The sequence below is a fragment of the Hyalella azteca genome, unplaced genomic scaffold (assembly GCF_000764305.2).
Source record: "Hyalella azteca isolate HAZT.00-mixed unplaced genomic scaffold, Hazt_2.0.2 contig12152, whole genome shotgun sequence".
Lineage (NCBI taxonomy): Eukaryota > Metazoa > Arthropoda > Malacostraca > Amphipoda > Hyalellidae > Hyalella > Hyalella azteca.
Window position 1 is genome coordinate 50,041 of NW_025942116.1, and position 18,129 is coordinate 68,169.

The window sequence follows — 18,129 nt, forward strand, 5'->3', positions numbered from 1 at the left end:
ATTTAATACGTTCCTTTTTTAATGTTTACTTTACTACGTTACTTTACCTTAGAGTACCGCGGGACCAGCATTATGAAACCTCATGACCAGCATCATGACAATAGTCATGATGCTGGATGGACCAGCTCATGGACCAGCATCATGAAAACCAGCATTATGAAACCTCGTTTTCTTTAATATAATAGAACGAATTTCACAGCGAAACAACCACCAAGACGATGATGGAGCACCGCCGCTGAGATAAGGCACCTCGCGACACCATCATCACGAGTACAGAGCGACGATGATGGAGCACCGCCGCTGAGATAAGGCAGCTCGCGGCACCCATCATCACGAGTACAGAGCGACGATGATGGAGCACCACCGCTGAGATAAGGCAGCTCGCGNTGTAAAAGAACTTTATAATATTATGCGGAACCCTTATTTGCGTTGGTGTACTAATACTATTTATTTGTAAAGACTTAAACTTAATTTTTGTTTTATTAAATTATATGCTCTAATTGTCAGTTAATACTGAATTTTCGCGCGAAGCATTAACATTTTTTATATGTATTTCTTATTCGTCTCTTCTGTTATTTAACTTTCAATAATTCCAACGACGATTAAAAGCGAGATTCTGTGATTGAAGTGATATTCTGTCGCATCAATTTTGCTAATTTCGGTTTAATTTGCCATCAGTAACAGATTTCGTCACTAATTAATCCAATGATCATGAATCAGAACTGTTTTCCTTTAGTGACTTTACAGAAATGGTATTTCACATGTTCTATAAAGTTATTAAAGTTACATGATCTTATTTCAACCAAGTTCACCTACAGTATTATGAATTTATATCCGTTCCCCTTCAGTGCCCACTACAAATCAAACATAGAAATGTTTACATAATAATATCATGACGAAATGAAGCAGTTTGAGTCACATTTTGCATTAACAAGTGAAATAAGTGAAATTAATTAGTAATTACAATGTTTGTGAGTAACACATACGACTATGATACGAGTCGATCGAGTGTACGTCTTTACTCTTTCGGAAGCCGAAATAGAAGTCCCCCAAAAATTCACTTCCATTTTTCAAATTCTTGCTACAGCATTTACTGCCTTGGAATTTTGGGGTCTTTGTATAATTTTTATGGCAAAGTATGAATCCAACCATGACACTTAAGTGCATGATAAAATTTTATTAAATGACCAACCCATACAAAATTATTTAGGGCTACTATGATAATATTTTCTTCTTTGCTCTGTATTAAAAAACGGACAAGAAATTTCATGGTAAACTGGAATATGTGTATTAGTACCTTGGTCAGCCAGGCAAGATAAAAAACATACAATTTCCATTTTGATCTCCTCAATGAGGAAGTAAATCGTTGCACGATTTCAAAAAAGACCATATGACAGTGGAACATATTCAAGATAACTTTAATAGTTTAATACCTTGAGATCAATTATTTTACATAAACAATTTCGTCAAAAGTGGTCGTGTACAATGTGGGATGAGAACAGAAGTTCACGATTTGAGGCTTGAGCATGAATATTTTCATCATTGCATGATGAATTACTGTTACAGCGGGTACAGCTCTAAATCCCAACTAAACATGTGGACCAGACGGCTTCCACCCTAGATTGCTCAAAGAATTAGCAACCATCCTGGCCTGTGTTTTGACAGTATTATTTCAAAAACCTGTAACGAAGGAACTTTGTCGACCGATTGGAAAGAAGCTCAAGTAACACAATGATTGTTCGAAAAAGGTGACAAAAGTATCTTTGGTAACTATCGCCCTGTCTGTCAGACAAGTGTTTGTAAAGTAATGGAATCCGTTGCGAGGGATAGGGTTATCGATCACTTGCCTGTTCACCATCTCTTATCAGACTGTCAACATGGCTTTATTGCCGGTAGATCTTGCACCACTAACCTCTGGTCTACTTTGAACGATTGGACTCGCCTTCTGGACGAAAGGGAGCCAGTGGATGCATTGTACCTCGATTTTGCCATTGCATTTGACAGAATTTAGAAGAAGCGACAGACAATATTATTTAAAAGAAGGTACGTATTGAAGAGCGACGATAGGTTCAGATCAATAAAGCCAACTTCATTCCTAGTTTTTTTATAAGAGGTAAGAAAACATTTGATCATCCCTAAAAAATCATTCTTCACGCCTCGAAATCCAATTTCTTCAATAGCTGCATTTGCCTTGATTTCAATATCATAATCGTATAAAAATGATTCTCGTTCATTCCTATACTAAATATGGACGGTAAGATGCCATTAAATCCGACTATTCGGATGAACGTCTTAATGTACCATAAAATTGATTTGATATGAACACTGATTATAATTAGCAAAACCATTAATTACTTCTCTGTTTTATCGAGTTTAGAAAAAAGTTATCCCGTGATTTTATTGAATCAATTAAAATGTACGATTTTCGCTCATTTGATTTCCGCTTGTTAGCAAACATTACATTACTCTTATTTGGTCGGCAATTCGAGTTATTCCTATCTTCAACATAGAGAATTTTCCTGTGCTGGCTAAATAGAAAACAATGAATCTTTACATACCAAATTCTTACACACTATAGCGGTGCAAACATACTTGGTTAAAAAGGCTTCTTAGGTATGCTAAAAATCCCGGAATTTAATTTCTACGACATGTTACAATAAATTAGAATATGAATTCGATCTAGACAGAATTCGTGTGATAGTCAAACACTATTATAACGTACTTCAGAATGAATTGCTTCGAAATCCCCAAACAAAAATGTAGAATTGCAGTTTTGAATAAAATGCGTGCATGGTTATACCAAGTAATAGAATTAACTCTCACCTTGTTCTTTACGTGGCGTGAACAGAAGTTTCTTAACATAAATTAAGGTTAAACTCATCCTAGGCTCTCAGTTTAACCCAGTAACCTGAACATCCAGAAACCTGAACATACAGAAACATGAACATCCAGAAACCTGAAAATCCAGAAACCCGAACATCCAGAAACCTGAACATCCAGAAACCTGAACATCCAGAAACCTGAACATCCAGAAACCTGAACATTCAGCAACCTGAACATCCAGCAACCTGAACATTCAGCAACCTGAACATCCAGAAACCTGAACATCCAGAAACCTGAACATTCAGCAACCTGAACATCCAGAAACCTGAACATCCAGAAACTTGAACATCCAGAAACCTGAACATCCAGCAACCTGAACATCCAAAAACCTGAACATCCAAAAACCTGAACATCCAAAAACCTGAACATCCAGAAACCAGAACATCCAGAAACATCTAGCACGAGCTGCCAGACGTACGTCTTCAGGTATGTTATCACGTAACCTTTAAACTGGTCCATTCTTTACAAGTGGAGCTTGGCACGTGGCTGTCCAAATATCCAGTTCTTCTGGTAAGTTCCTTCAGGCACGTTTTTTACCTTAACGCCAGAAAAAAATATACATAGAGCTGACCAACTTGGCCTTGATTCTGACACGCGAGCGACTGAGAATGCAATAAAATCTGCTTCAGACTTTAAATTATACTTCTGTGTTGACTTTCGAAAAGTGCGTCTGAACAAACACATCAGCGTTAGGATCAACTCGTCTCATTCCGACACCAATGTAACGTCACTATACTTGAAGATACAGTGCAAATAATTTGTCCATTATGAAAATTTGGCCAAATTCTTGTATATTAGGTTTATTAACAGTTTGGGGCATTAAAACTTGCCTCTTTACCGGAAGTTTCTACACCCATCATGGTTTAAGGCTAGGCTGCTTTTTGCGCCAATTTCAATCCGTAAATGATTGAACTAAAACCGAGGCTGAACCACATGTATCACATTTTACTATCAAAAACCTACCAAAAATAAAAAAATTTACTTTTTTGAACTAACATAAGGCACCTGGTGGCAACACCGCGATGAAATGTCGGACAATCAACTGGTGAAAGTTTTCAGTTTACTAGTGAAATTAAATTTCAAGGAATGACCTGATTTGCTCGACAGCTAACTTTTGGCTAAAATTTCAATCACAAGAGTAGGCAGAGCAGGGTAAGCAGAGCAGGGTAAGCAGCGTAAGAAGAGTTTTCAATAACACATAATAATTCTGATTGCTAAAATTTGATGTGAATATTTTTAATAAAATTGGCCCGGAAACAATGCGTTTAGTCTACAGTGTGCTTTAAACAATGACAAACTACAAAATTAACTTTCTAAAGCGACTTCATAAACATTTTCACAGTGGGGCAGCGTCTAGAGCAATACATGCTAAATGAGAAAAAATATGTTTTTTATCTCAGACACAAGAACAGAGTTGTCACAACTCCTTTAAATAAAGACAATAAATTATGTGTAATTAAATATCAAGGGTTGAGCAGGAAAAAACTCGTCTTATCATGGGCATGGAGATCAGTCGTCCATGTGCGGTGACCGCGGTGAGTTGCCCGATGGCTGGCGTGGAGGAGGGTGAATGAAATTCACATGACAACCAGGACAAATGGAGAAAATATTCTTTTAGTATTGATTACTGATTTATTTGGTTTTAAGGGTAATTTACATACTGTAACTTTTAAACGACTTTCGTGAGTTCCCGGCAATAAATTTTTCAAGGTTCTTCCAAAAGTTCAAGTGAATTCAAACCGTGATTTTCATCTTAAGACTTACACGATGGTGGTGATGAGGGGTCTAACCGCGATGACGAGGCCTCTTATAGCGATGCAGGGTATTGAATTGTATGTAATTTCTGTTTAAATAAATTCAGTTCAAATTTATTCACAAATTAAAAGTTGTATTGCTAATTATTGTAAGATTTTTTTGTGCTCTACTTATCGAGCGTAAAATTACTCCAGCCCTGGTAATTTTGACAGTCAACAGATCCCGTACTACTTGATTTGAAATGGCCAAAATTCAGAGTCCGTCATTGGCAATTTCAGTATCTGTGATTGAGTTGAGAAAGTAACTTATGAGAAAGTAATGAATCTAATTGAATTTAGTAATGTTGCGGATAACGCGTTTTATCCGAAACGAGAAAGCATAATATCTAATGAATATATGTATAATTTGATCATCACAGGTTACTAACGAAAGAAATCTACTTCAAGGATCATGTTCGTATCAATTCTCTTGCTTGTTGTTTCTTTAGCTCTGTTGGGATATTGGAACAGAAAGCCACCCTCCATGCCCCCAGGTGAGTGAGACTTGCTATTGATTTAATATTACGAGACAAATTAGAAACGAATGTTGATCATTAGCGAATAAATTCGATATCCTCAACTCATCCGCTTCACGTAAATTTTTTCCGTGCATAACTATGTGCTCTTTTTCCCAACAAACTTTAGAAAATCTTTAGGCAAATTTACGTAAAGGGTCAGCATCCAAATTTATGGAAACAATGTGAAGAATTTACGATTTGTCATGAAAAAATGTGATCACTCGGAGTAACTTGTAGACTTTAGCTAAAGTAAATAAAAAAATCAACTCTATTGTAGTACAAGACAAACAACGACCGTTTAGAATTTATACAGTGGGGGGAAATAAATATTCGTACACTTGAAAAATCGTATTTTAATGTATGTAAGTACACAAACTGAACAGGAGAAGTGATTTATATTATGTATAGAGGCTNGTATTAAATCCAATTGTTCTTTAATCCTTTACCAATGGTAATTATTCAGAAGTTCTCCCGCTGGGTTAGCAATAGATCACCAGATGTTCATTCGAATAAATAGAATAATGAGCTGGCTTGATTATTGTGAATAAAATTTCCTTCAAGAAATGAAAGATGATTCTTGATGCATCCTAATATCCTTACGGCTCAGAAGTGCTTAATTGATTAAAACTCTTTATGGCCCGCTACTTGACTACGCAATGTATAGTAGACTAACGATCATATGGTCAGTACATGCTAGTGGTTCCCCGCTACAATATTAATGAAGTAGTATCACAAAACAGTAATGAAATATTATCACGTAGTTTCTCCAAAACACCACCAACAACATTTCAAGCTGAAGCCGTCAATAACAGATTTGAAATCTGAGAAACAGGACATTGGCGCCCTAAGGCTTCATTAAGCATGTTAAAGGGAGCTTTAGCATCGTTTAAACCTCTTTTTTAAAGATAATGTGATAACCTAGCCTCTCTCTTCCTCTAAACTTGGTGGCATAGCCGGGTAGCCTCTCTGTTCTTAAAACCTGTAGGTTTAGCCCCCTTGTCGTTAAAATTTGGGAGCGTAGTCCGCTCTGTCCATAAAACCTTGGACTTAGTCACTTCTCTCTGTAAAAACCTGGGGGCTTAGTCCCTCTGTAATTAACTTGGAGGTTTAGCTCTCCCTATCCCTGAAAACTTGGGCTTAGCCGCTATGTCCATAAAACAGAGAGGCTTAGTTCACCTGTCCTTGAAAGCTGGAGGCTTAACCAAACTGTCTATGAGAACTGGGACACTCTCCCCTAAGTCTCAAAAACTGGGGCTCAGCCCCCACTTTTCCTAAAATGTGATGGCTTAGCCACGCAGTCCTCAAAACTTGTGGGCTTAGCTACCTTGTCTTTAAAATCTTGGGCTTAGCCACCTCTTTCCTTAGTACCTGGGGCTTAGCCCCTCTTTCTTCAAAACCTGGAGGTTTAGTCCTCACTGCTCTTGAAAACTGGAGCTTAGCCCCGCTGTATTTAAAAACAGAGAGGTTTAGCTCACGGTGCCACCTGTCCTTGAAAGCTGGGGCCTAGCCCACCTGTCCCTGAGAACTGCAGGGGCTTAGCCCTTCTGTCTTTAAAATCGAGAGGATTAGCCCACCTGTTTTAAGTGTTCTTGAAAGCTGGAGGCTTAGCCCCCCATGTCCTTAAAGCCTAGTGATACCCAGGTAAGCACTATCGGTAACCTCTGTAACTCGTGGAATCAGGCACAAAGCCTATGCTTTCTCTAGCCTCTAGATTTATTTAGCAGAATCTTGAACTCTTAGGTTAATCAATTCACTCTCTTATAACCCGTGCATACGATTTCACTGTACAGTTATATTATGGTCTATTAGTTGAGGTTAGCATCATTCCCAGTAAATAATTTTCGAGAAACGAATAATCAAATGCAGCTTACAGTAAGGTTCTTTCTAACACGTCATCATTTTCGTTTGAGGAACGAAAACAATCTAATTAGAGCTCGGAGTTTTAGGCTGTTTGCTTTTAACATGTCGAAAGCTCTATTTGATCTTTGGATTGTTTCTTCCTCGAATTTAATCGTATCAGTAAAGAAAAAGGAAGAAAGCCGCCTTTGGCAGCTTTTCTACCGTTGACCTTGAGTGGCGCCACAGCTATGTAGGCGCGGTCTGCATGCTCTCAATCGTAGCACTGTCCGCGTAATAAAGTTTGGGGAGGAGGTGGTCTCAGCACAGCCTAAAACTCCGAGCTCTAATTAGATTGTTTTCGTTCCTCAAACGAAAATAATTAGAGCAAACTCCGTTTTAGGCTGTTTGCTTTTCTACCAAAGTCGCCCTTTAGGGTCTGGGGGAGGAAACTTTCAGACTCCCATGAGAGGTAAAAGAAGCAATCGAGNCAGGTAACAACTAACATGTTGACACTAGTAACAGGCTGAGGTTGACAACATTACACCGAAATCTTTCGTACAGTTTTATTCTGTAATTTATATTATGTATGTATCATGCTGGTTTTTAAATAATATATAATACTATTAAGTAAAATCTAAAGGCTTTATCTATACATGTAGCGGCAGCGCTGTAGCGGCAAAACCTCGTATCGCTACTTAAATATGTAGCGGGCGCTACCGCTACCGCTACTAAAAATGTAGCGGCCGTTACATGTAGCGCGCTTCTGCCCACCTCTGCATTTATATAATAACTTGAGACGTATCATTTTACTATTCTGATTGGAGCTCGGCAATTGAAATGATTTTTGCTACGAATACATGTTGTGGTTTAATATGGTACTTAATCTTGACAGGCAAATAAAAATGGAAAATTATGTTTTTTTTTAATTGTGTTCTATGATGGTTTGGAGGAGGCCATACTAGCTGTAGTTGCCAGTTTGTGACATCGGCTGACTGGACAGACTTTGATTTGCCTCCAGCTCAATCACAGAATCAGATTCATCGATCTTGCCTTCAGTAATCTCCTTCAACAAAATGTTTGGAAAGAAATATCAACAACATTTTAAAATACAACAAAATTTAAGTTGTAAAAAAATATAATAGTTTGATCTTCAAAAAAGAACTCGTAATATACATGTGTATCCTTTCTAAATAACGTTAAACAAGACCATGTGTTTGATAACAATTCAGGAAACTCAGGAAACTGCGCAATTGTGAAGATTTCCTGGAGGCGTAGCACAAAATTTTACTAAAGGCAGAGATAATCTAATACTAGCTTTAGTATTATTAGGAATATCTTACCAGGACTCCACTCCACTGTCTACTAATTGCCGACTAATCTAGGCTCTGGCACACTGCGTCCCTACTCCCTATGCGCTCCACGGCGCCTGAACTCGTTCCAAACGCGTAATAAACTCGACTCGTATTCGTACGGTTCCCATAAGTGCCATCGAAGCCTTAGTTTAGACTTAAGAGTAACATTTTTGACTTAAGACTTAAGAGTAACATACTCAGCCATGCATACATCGACAGGTTTGCGGTGTTTGTCGGACCACTAATTAACTACCATGTCAGTTAGTTAGACAAATTATGCTAAATCTGCAATTAACTCAATTTAACTGATAACTGTCTATGGCCCTATTAGCAATAAAGGGCTAACTGGTCATTCTTCAACCCATGTTTTCGAAATGATTCGTATCGTAATCGAAAAACTTGTTTTGTCCTAAATAATTAAGACAAATCTCGTCTCGTCTCGTTATGTCTCGTTTCAAATCTGTCTGTCTCGTCCCGGTTCATAATTTACCGACCCACACAAGTTTTGAAGTCCGGGACAGAAGTCTTGTCTCGGTTCATACGTTTATTCCGGGACAAATTTTACCCTCTGTCCCGTTATTTTTTTCCCGGAATTTTCTCGTCTCGTTTCGTCTGTCCCGTTTCATTTCGAGAAAATTATTTCTAGACGCAGGAGTCTACCCTGGAGACGTTCTCAAATATGGCCTTGCCAGATTCTGTGACCTGATGATACAAGTTCCTTAAGATAGGGAGGTTGCATTTACGTGAATATGTCTACCTTCATCGAATCATGCGAGTTCCTAACAGATGAGGAGGGTGACATTTACGTGAATATGCCTGATCTCCATGTAATCATGCCAGTTCCTAAAGATTGGGAGGGAGGTATTCATTTCAACAAGTCTACCTGCACCTGACCATTAGACTCCTGCGTTTGGTATTTTTTTGTATCCGAGACGAGACGAGACGAGACAACAGGCTCTGTCCCGGTTCGCAATAAAAACCGGGACAATTTTCAGCCCTCCGTAGGAATTCCGGGACGATTCCGAGACAAGACATCCCGGTTAAAATAGATAGCTTAAAATTTCCCTGAATTTATAGCCATTTTAACGAGACATAACGAGAAATAACGAGAAGAATCAATTATTGATGTGGTGTAAACTTTGGCTTACCATCATACATTTATACAGAGGTGGGCAGTAGCGCGCTACATGTAGCGGCCGCTACTAGCGGCCGCTACATTTTCAGTAGCGGTAGCGGTGCTACATTTAAGCAATTGTAGCGGTAGCGGTACCGTCCGCTACATAATTAAGTAGCGATACGAGGTTTTGCCGCTACAGCGCTACCGCTACATTTATAGATAAAGCTTTTAGATTTTACTTAATAGTATTATATACTATTTAAAAACCAGCATGATACATACATAATATAAATTACAGCATAAAACTGTACGAAAGATTTCGGGGTAATGTTGCCAACCTCAGCCTGTTACTAGTGTCAACATGTTAGTTGTTACATGTTAAGTTGTTACCAGTTACCACTTACAGGAATTTTTTCATGTTTCAGTTTGCTTAGTTATTTTTGTTTCACCTTCCCTACATGGATGTCTACTTCAATCTACCAATCTCAAAAATAATCCACATATATGTACAAATAACAGACTGAATTTTTAAAAGTATATGTGGATAATTTTTTAGATTGGTAGGTAGATTAAAGTAGACATCCATGTAGGGAAGGTAAAACATAAAAATAACTGTAACTTTTATTTACTGTATCTAACCCGCACTAGTTCGGTTAGGTTAATTGCAATAAAGTTCCATTGATATCTTTTGAAAATGTTTTATCATCATTAAATGCTTATGAGTAAATTCCAATAGCATAACAATATTTAGAGATTTTCAATAATTTTGGCCATTGTAGCGGCTAATGTAGCGGCGCTACATTTTACTGTAGCGGTAGCGGTAGCGGTAGCGCTCGCTACAATCTAGTGGGTGTAGCGGTAGCGGTAGCGCCCGCTACATTTAGAGCATGTAGCGTTAGCGGTAGCGCCGCTACATTTCAAAGTAGCGTTGCCCAGCTCAGCACTTATATAATAACTTGAGACGTATCCTTTTACTATTCAGATTGGAGCACGGCAATTGAAATAATTTTTGCTACGAATACATGTTGTGGTTTAATATGGTACTTATTCTTGACAGGCAAATAAAAATAGAAAAGCACATTATTTATTTTCCAATAATTGTGTTCTATGATGGTCTGGAGGAGGCCATCCTAGCTGTAGCTGGTGACATCGGCTGTCTGGACAGACTTTAATTTGCCTCCAGCTCAATCACAGAATCAGATTCATCGATCTTGCCTTGATCAATCTCCTTCAACAGAAAGTCTGGAAAAAAATATCAACAACATTTTAAAATACAACAAAATTTAAGGGGAGCGCCTGCCCCAAAATAAAAATTTTTTGACTTTTTCGGTTTTTATACTCATCTTAAAGCCCACATTCTGATGCATCTAACGGTACCAAAACCATCTCTGTACGTTGATTTATGCGTTCACGACAGATCGCGAAAGGGTTAGGGGTAATGAAGTTCTTTAACACCTAAGATAGGCCGAAATTACCGGTAGAACACTTAAATAGCTAGTCTGAACACGCTGTGCTTTAGTTATCCGCCTGCAGTCGTACGGGATGGTTCTCGTGCCGGCGTTCGCACCATATTTGACAGAAATTGAGCTCCAGTATCGTCTAGTCTTGCAATCTTGCACCTTTGAATGTCTATTTAGAGGCGCGTGCGACTTTGCGGGGCTCTACTGAAAAGTTAACTTATTGTCACTGCAAACCTATCTCCTCCTAGAGTTTTGAAGCTACGTCAATGAGAGATATACCGTTCGAATCGCAAATAAAAGATCTACAATTGATGCAGAAGTTTTTTTTTGTAATTTCGTTATAGTTTGGATTTAATTCTGCAAATAGAAGGGGTGGCGGGGGTGAAATGAAAAAAATTCCGAAAAATTCATGAAAAATGCTCCCATACCCACAAAAATGAGAATTTAAAAAAACTGTTTGCATTAATTTCAGATATGGTCTTTACGCATCGAATGATATGTGTCTCGATGTTGTAGCTTGAAAATCCTAGGAGGAGAGAGATTTCTACAGTACCCCCTTTTATGTCCGTTTTCTAAGAATTTCACGTTTTCTTTCTTTTTTTCGAAAAATTCACACAAACAAAAAAGTCTTAGAATTCCGGTTTACGTATGTGTACCGAATTTCGAATCGATCCGCCGATAAATAATTGAGATAAAATTTACAGGGCTGATTTGAGCGTTAATTTGCTGGTCTACGGCTGCGCACCCGAAAACTTCTGACTTGAAGCTTCCTTACGCATTGTTCACGGCTGAGTCGCAGCCGTAGTGTTGATGTTGACCGTACATTAATACATCGAAGTCGTAGCCGTTGTAGCGGGGAACCACTAACATGCACTGACTGCGATCGAAAGTCTACTGTACATTGCGTTGTAATTTGGCAGTGTCTTCCTAAGAATCTGAAATTAATATTTTAATGGAAAAACCTTGGCAAACTCAAATTATTCTTTATAAACACGAACCATATCTGTACAGATCAATAATTAATCCTTTAACCTCCTTGATTAAAAGCTATAAACTTTACAACAGAGCTTGACACTGCCACGGACACACGGACAACTATCATACAAAGCCGTACCCATATGACGCAGCTGTTGCGTCTCGATGACGTCACTGGTTGAAGAGTCCGGCACTGTCAGGAATATCCGTTTCTAAGCTTAACCTTCTGGTGGATTTTTAACTGGCCCGCGAATGTCATTAAAGGACATTTTAAATTGATAGCCAGGCCGATAAATAATAACAATAGATGATGATTGGGTGGATGGGTTCAGCCGGTAGACAGTAATGATCAAGGTAGTTGATCGAGGTTGCACTGTTAGTTCCAGACCAATGGTGATCAGAAAATCTCACTTCGCTAGGATATCGCACAGCACCGACGAAACCACAAAATCACTCATAGTTCACTGACAAGTCACCACGATGACGCTGAGGGATTTTTGATCAGCGGGCAAAACTTGGGTCAAAAGTACCACAGTTACAATGGCGGGGTTACGTAGACTCAAATACATTGGTTGGATACTTGTCACGTTCACCCGGCTTAAAAATGGTGATAACTAAGCCTGTAATCTCTTGTCACATCTTACGACTGATGGTCTCCTCTTTCTCTGACTCACCGGTGCTATCTGACTATTCCCGCTCGTGTCTCTCCTTTTTTGGAAAACTATAAACGACGTGAGAACTATCGCACATATGTGCAGAACTCTATAAACGCAAAATTCACCCTCTACAAAATATGTGCATAATAATCTTGAATTAAACAATTTGCTGCGAATGAAAAATAATCCGCATAATTGAGTATTACAAAAAAAAATCCTGATAATTTTTACTTTAACAATTTCGATTAATAAATATTCTTTATAACTGGAGTCTATACCATTACACCGTCCCTTGTACATTTCTGACGTGCTCACAAGAATCGTAGCATCCTCAGTGAGTAGGTTTGCCACGACAACCAACGTTCGAAAACGGCGAAACCGCTAGCCTCACTGCCGCGGCCGTCACAAGGTCCACAGACAGCAGACCGTACTCGCGTGACGGTCACTTCAGATGAACAACCTTTGGCGCAAATTTTAAGGTCCATACATACGCTGGTGTCACCCAAACTTAAGCCTATACCCCCGAAGTGACGCCGCGACGGTTTTGAGTTCCACAAGGCTCAGCACCTTTGATACGTTGCCCCTCTAAGTCTCTAAAGGCCCGTTTACACTAGTGGCAACGACATGCGCTTTGAGTCGTTTGCTGCCGTGCCTCACCGAGCACAACCGTTCACACTACTTTTGTACTCGGGTAGTTTGAGACTGCGCGGCGTGCGCGCTTTGAACACTAGTTGCCACCTAGACGTCAATGAGGATGGATGTAACCGAATTTGAGCTGTGGGTCATTGTTCTCGGGTGTGCAGCGGTCAGTCATTCTCCGCACTATGCCAGTTGTAAACGAGAATTTAGCATAGGCATCATAATAAGAGAACTAGCACATTCAAACAGATACAGTTTATAAAGAATATAGTCTATTCTTAAATAAAAAGTTCCAATATTCGTACCGATATTATATCATCGGTATATGATGATATCATTAAATCATCATATTATGATGATATCATTATATCATCATAATCATCCTTTGAAATCGCTAAACGGTAATGCATAAATTGTCAGGGGTTGCTAAAATCACAAAAACTAAACACGTCATGTAAAAATAACTTACATCATTTGCATTTCGATTATGTCAATCGCTAGCTCGTCAATCGGTCAAGAAGCGCATGCAGAGGCTGCAAAGCGCCTCTGCATGCGCTTTGAGGCACTTGATTCTCGTGTGTTGCCCCTAGTGTGAACGGGCCTTAACACGTCTTCTTCGCAGTACCAAATGGGGCGCTCATCCTATCGTCGTTCTCACCGAATACAGTCTCATCAAGAAAGCCTTTCAACATCCAAGCTTTCAAGGGAGGCCTGACTTCTTTTCATACAGAATAGTGCAACGGCACAGAAAAAGGGGTGTGTGAGTGTAGTCTAGTGGCACTAGAAATTGATATAATTGGCATAGTAGTCACATCATTTCGATATCAGTAACTTGCTCCTCTAATTTTTAGAAGAGCACCAAGAAACAAATGTTAACTTTTGCAGGAGTGGCTTTGTCGGACGGGCTGGTGTGGTCAGAGAACCGACATTTTCTCCTCACTCAGCTGCGGAACCTGGGCATGGGTAAGACTTTCCTCGGGGACGCCATAGCGGATGAGGCGTCGTTGTTGATGGACCATCTCGAGAAGGCCTGCCTCGACAGACCTGTCGTCATAGACAGCGCTCTCAACACGGCAGTTATCAACGTGCTTTGGATGATGTTTACAAGTGAGATGCATAGTAATTGTACTGTAGCATTTCAGGATTAGTTTTTTTGTAAATCGTGCTTCACCTACAACTCATTAAACAAGTACTATATTTTAACAATTGAAAATCTCTGCAGGCAAGCGATACGACGTGGGCGACCTTGAAATAGTGCAATATGTTCAAGTCCTGGAAAAAATTCTGTACGTTAGTCGGAAGAAAATCTTTCTGCTTGACATCATTCCAGTGTTGCCGAAAATCCTACCTATGTTCATTCTCAACGCGTTCTTCGACTTCAATGTGGGAGAAAATTACTTTCAAGAGCTGACCAAAATGTCTGAGGTAAGAGTAAAACGATCGATTTCTCGTTTGTAATGATTGTTTGACTGTAAAGTATCTTAAAATGCTTCCCTGCAGTTCTCGTGAGCGAAAATATCTGTTTCTATATTTTCACTTTTGCAATGCAAAGATTGTAGCCTAGCAAAACACCCAGCTAATAATTTTGCAACTTTATTATGCTTGATTATTACCTTATACGAAGAGGATGAGAGCGGACCAGAAAAATGAGAAAGAATACCTAATATTGCATTAATTGATTTTCGATTTCTAATTCCGACAGAATAAAATTCGAGAACATTTGACATCCCTGGACCCAGACAACCCACGCGACATCATAGATTACTACCTCCTGGAAAAAACTGAACGCGACTCCAATGGCTTCCTCACTCATTTCGATGGTGAGTATTGCGTGTCTCTCTGTCAACAAGGCATGACAAAACGATATTTTACGTAATTACCGTAATAGTATTCACTGTATATACTTTACAGCGCATTAAATAGCAAAGTTTTCTTGCAGCTCAGCAGCTGTGCGGCATGATGAATGACACATTTTTGGCTGGCTTGGACACGACCGCCTCCACCCTGCGCTGGATGATGCTCTACCTAACCATCTATCCTGACGTTAGCATACCTTCTTGCGCTTCACTGCTGACAATACAAATAGAGTTTTATCACCAGCGAAGAGGCGTATCTCATCTTGTGAATCATTTTCAACCATAAGGGTTTTGCAGAGTTACTCAGTCAATATTGTCTATCTTAACATTCTTATTCTCCCACCTAATGTTAAAATACAAGCAAATAATCACAATAAATTTAGCATGAAAATACAATTTCGAATAATATTGAAGTTTATAAAAGTTTGTAGAATAGTCCCGCTTGTCGACAATTCATGTAACTCAAAGTTGAATAGTATTAGTAGATTATCAATGACTCATTATTGATTATTAGTAGTCTAATTGTGTCACTAAAGACAAATAATGTAATCATAGGTACAGGCAAAGGCTCATCAATGCCTGGACGAGGCAGTGCCTAGAACTCGGCTTCCTTGCCTGGCAGACAAGCCTCGGTGAGTGTAACGAGCTCTATGAATTATTTTTAGTGACATCGATGTTTTCACAATCGGTAATGAAATCTTTGGGTACAGGACGGAGAAGAAAATTTGCAATGAGTCGTAGAGTCCCCAAAAATTAAATATCAATTCAATCCTGATTCATATTATTATTTATTTATCATATTTATGTATTCATTCTACGTTATAACAATCTCAGACTTGATAAAATTTTGAAATCCCTCTACCATTTGAATTATTTCATTTATGACAAAGCTGAACCAATTCGTTAATGTCTAAAATTTTCGTCAAAAGGTATTGAAATAGTCGCAATGCCAGTAAGGTACACCATATCTCGACCATATATAACTGCTTGAAGAACTATTAAACCATTTTAACGTATAATATGAAGATATAATAATATAAATACATAGTAACACAATAAAATGTAATGATAAAAAACATATACCACAGTAGGACATTATAATATTAAGCCATAATTTCATGGCAGATTAGCGTATGTAGAAGCGCTGGTGCTGGACGTGTTGAGGCTGAGCTCTTTGGCGCCTCTGTTGATGTTTCATCGCGCCACAGATGACGTCGTATTCGAGGGCTATACCATACCACAGGTTCTTAACAATATATACAGAGCATTATTTTAGCACGTTTTTCCTGTATTCATTTTAATTCTATTTGGACATATGAATGGAAAATATTACGATTATCAATGAAGAATTTAATGTTCAATGTTTTCGATTAATTGCAATGAATTAATTGAATTAATTTGAAACAATTATCTGCCAGGACACATTGCTGATGGCGTGCAGCGAAATTTGCCACAAAAATAAGTCCTTCTGGCAGAAACCTGACCAACTTTACCCTGAACATTTCCTGGACGAAAATGGGAAGCTTGACAGCGATAAGGAAAATTTCATCCCCTTCTCAGTCGGTAAATTTGTATTATCTCTTGTTCCAATCCCAATTCATTACAATTTTTCTTATTTTTTAACTTTTTTTTTCCTATTGACTTCCATACGTTGTATTTATATCACTGTTCGAAAAAAGGTAAAAAAAACGTACGGTCTTGCGGTTTTTCACCGTTGGACGGTCGAATCATGTAATTCGGCTATGATTGGCTCGGGTTTCATTTAAAAACGTAAAAAAAATCGGAATAATGTTTTTTTTCATGTTGTGACCAGGCACTCATACGCCGGTCGGACTGTTTTTTCAACGTTTTTTCTATCGGTTCAGTGTTGTCAACTAATTCTAACTAACTTAATGCAAACAAACAATATCGACAGGCCGACGCCAATGTGTGGGGGAGTCTTTGGCCCGCATGCAACTTTTCCTCTTCACGGCGGCCATCTTGCACCGATTCAAGCTCGAAGCTGCGACGACCACTTCGCTGAAATCAGAATCTGATCCTGCCACGACCATTTTCAACAGGCCAGATAGATTTGAACTGGTGCTTAGAAAAAGAAACTAAGCTCTTTGTGTCGGCAACAAACATGACGCACTGCATATCTGAGCGTATATACCCAAGTTAACCCTAACCTTAATTGTCTGGAATGGGTACAAAACATTCACATTTATTCATCTTAGATAGAAGTAAAGTGGGAGCCCTACAGTCTTGTCCGTCGCGATACTCTTAAATGAGATCTGTGTCTGGGGTAGTACTTTCCAAGTTCAGTTGAGTACAGTTAGTCTAGGTACTTGACGGCGGGGTGATTTATCGTTCGTCATTCGTGGGGTTAGCTTGAAAAATGAATCAGTAAGTGTCTGACAGTGTAATGAACTCTTGAACTACTATATTATACATTAATGTGTATTATATATTAACAGGTCTCTAGCAAATATTTTGATCAGCGTTGACAAGGGGAGGCATTGATCAAAACTGCTAGTTCGAAGTGTAGGACAAGGGACGATATTGCTGATTTGAATGTAAAATCAACGAAAGATATCTTCTGAGGAGGGCAAGGCCAATGTTCTAAATCAGTTCTTTAGCAGCATCTTCACAGATGAGGACTTGAACAGTATTCCGGCCATTGAGGAGCGACCAGTGAGCTCGAAGTTAACTAATTTTGAGATACATGAAGAGGAGGTTCTCTAGCGCTTGGTCTCCCTGAATCCCAACAAGTCATCTGGATCAGACGGTTTCCACAATAGATTACTCAACGAGTTAGCAACCGACCTGGCCGGCCGTTTAACAGTGTTCTTTCGAAAAACCTTAATCGAAGGGATTTTGCCGGCCGACTGGAAGGAAGCCCAAGTGCTGTCTCTTATACACATCTTGATTCGTATCGTAATCGAAAAACTTGTTTTGTCTTAAATAATTAAGACAAATCTCGTCTCGTCTCGTTTAAAATCTGTCTGTCTCGTCCCGGTTCATAATTTACCGGGACACAAGTTTTAAAGTCCGGGACAGAA

At 38.9% G+C, this 18,129-nt stretch overlaps 1 protein-coding gene across 1 annotated transcript; it reads left to right on the plus strand.

The window, feature by feature from the left end:
* The first annotated feature begins 9,134 nt into the window (after positions 1-9,134).
* LOC108665260 (cytochrome P450 2L1-like) lies at positions 9,135-17,648 on the plus strand. The gene is made up of 10 exons (XM_018151996.2): positions 9,135-9,212; positions 13,823-13,988; positions 14,118-14,339; positions 14,455-14,657; positions 14,935-15,052; positions 15,172-15,275; positions 15,644-15,720; positions 16,214-16,331; positions 16,507-16,651; positions 17,004-17,648. Exons 1-10 carry the CDS (start codon positions 9,135-9,137, stop codon positions 17,186-17,188), a joined length of 1,416 nt encoding a protein of 471 aa, XP_018007485.1. The 3' UTR covers positions 17,189-17,648.
* The last annotated feature ends 481 nt before the right edge of the window (positions 17,649-18,129 follow it).

Bases quoted from the DNA above. Each gene is read 5' to 3' on its own strand.
- LOC108665260 (XM_018151996.2), top strand. From the start codon at position 9,135: ATGTCTACCTTCATCGAATCATGCGAGTTCCTAACAGATGAGGAGGGT. The intron at 15,053-15,171 runs GTGAGTATTGCG...GTTTTCTTGCAG, and splicing joins CTTCCTCACTCATTTCGATG to CTCAGCAGCTGTGCGGCATG. The intron at 15,276-15,643 runs GTTAGCATACCT...ATGTAATCATAG, and splicing joins ACCTAACCATCTATCCTGAC to GTACAGGCAAAGGCTCATCA.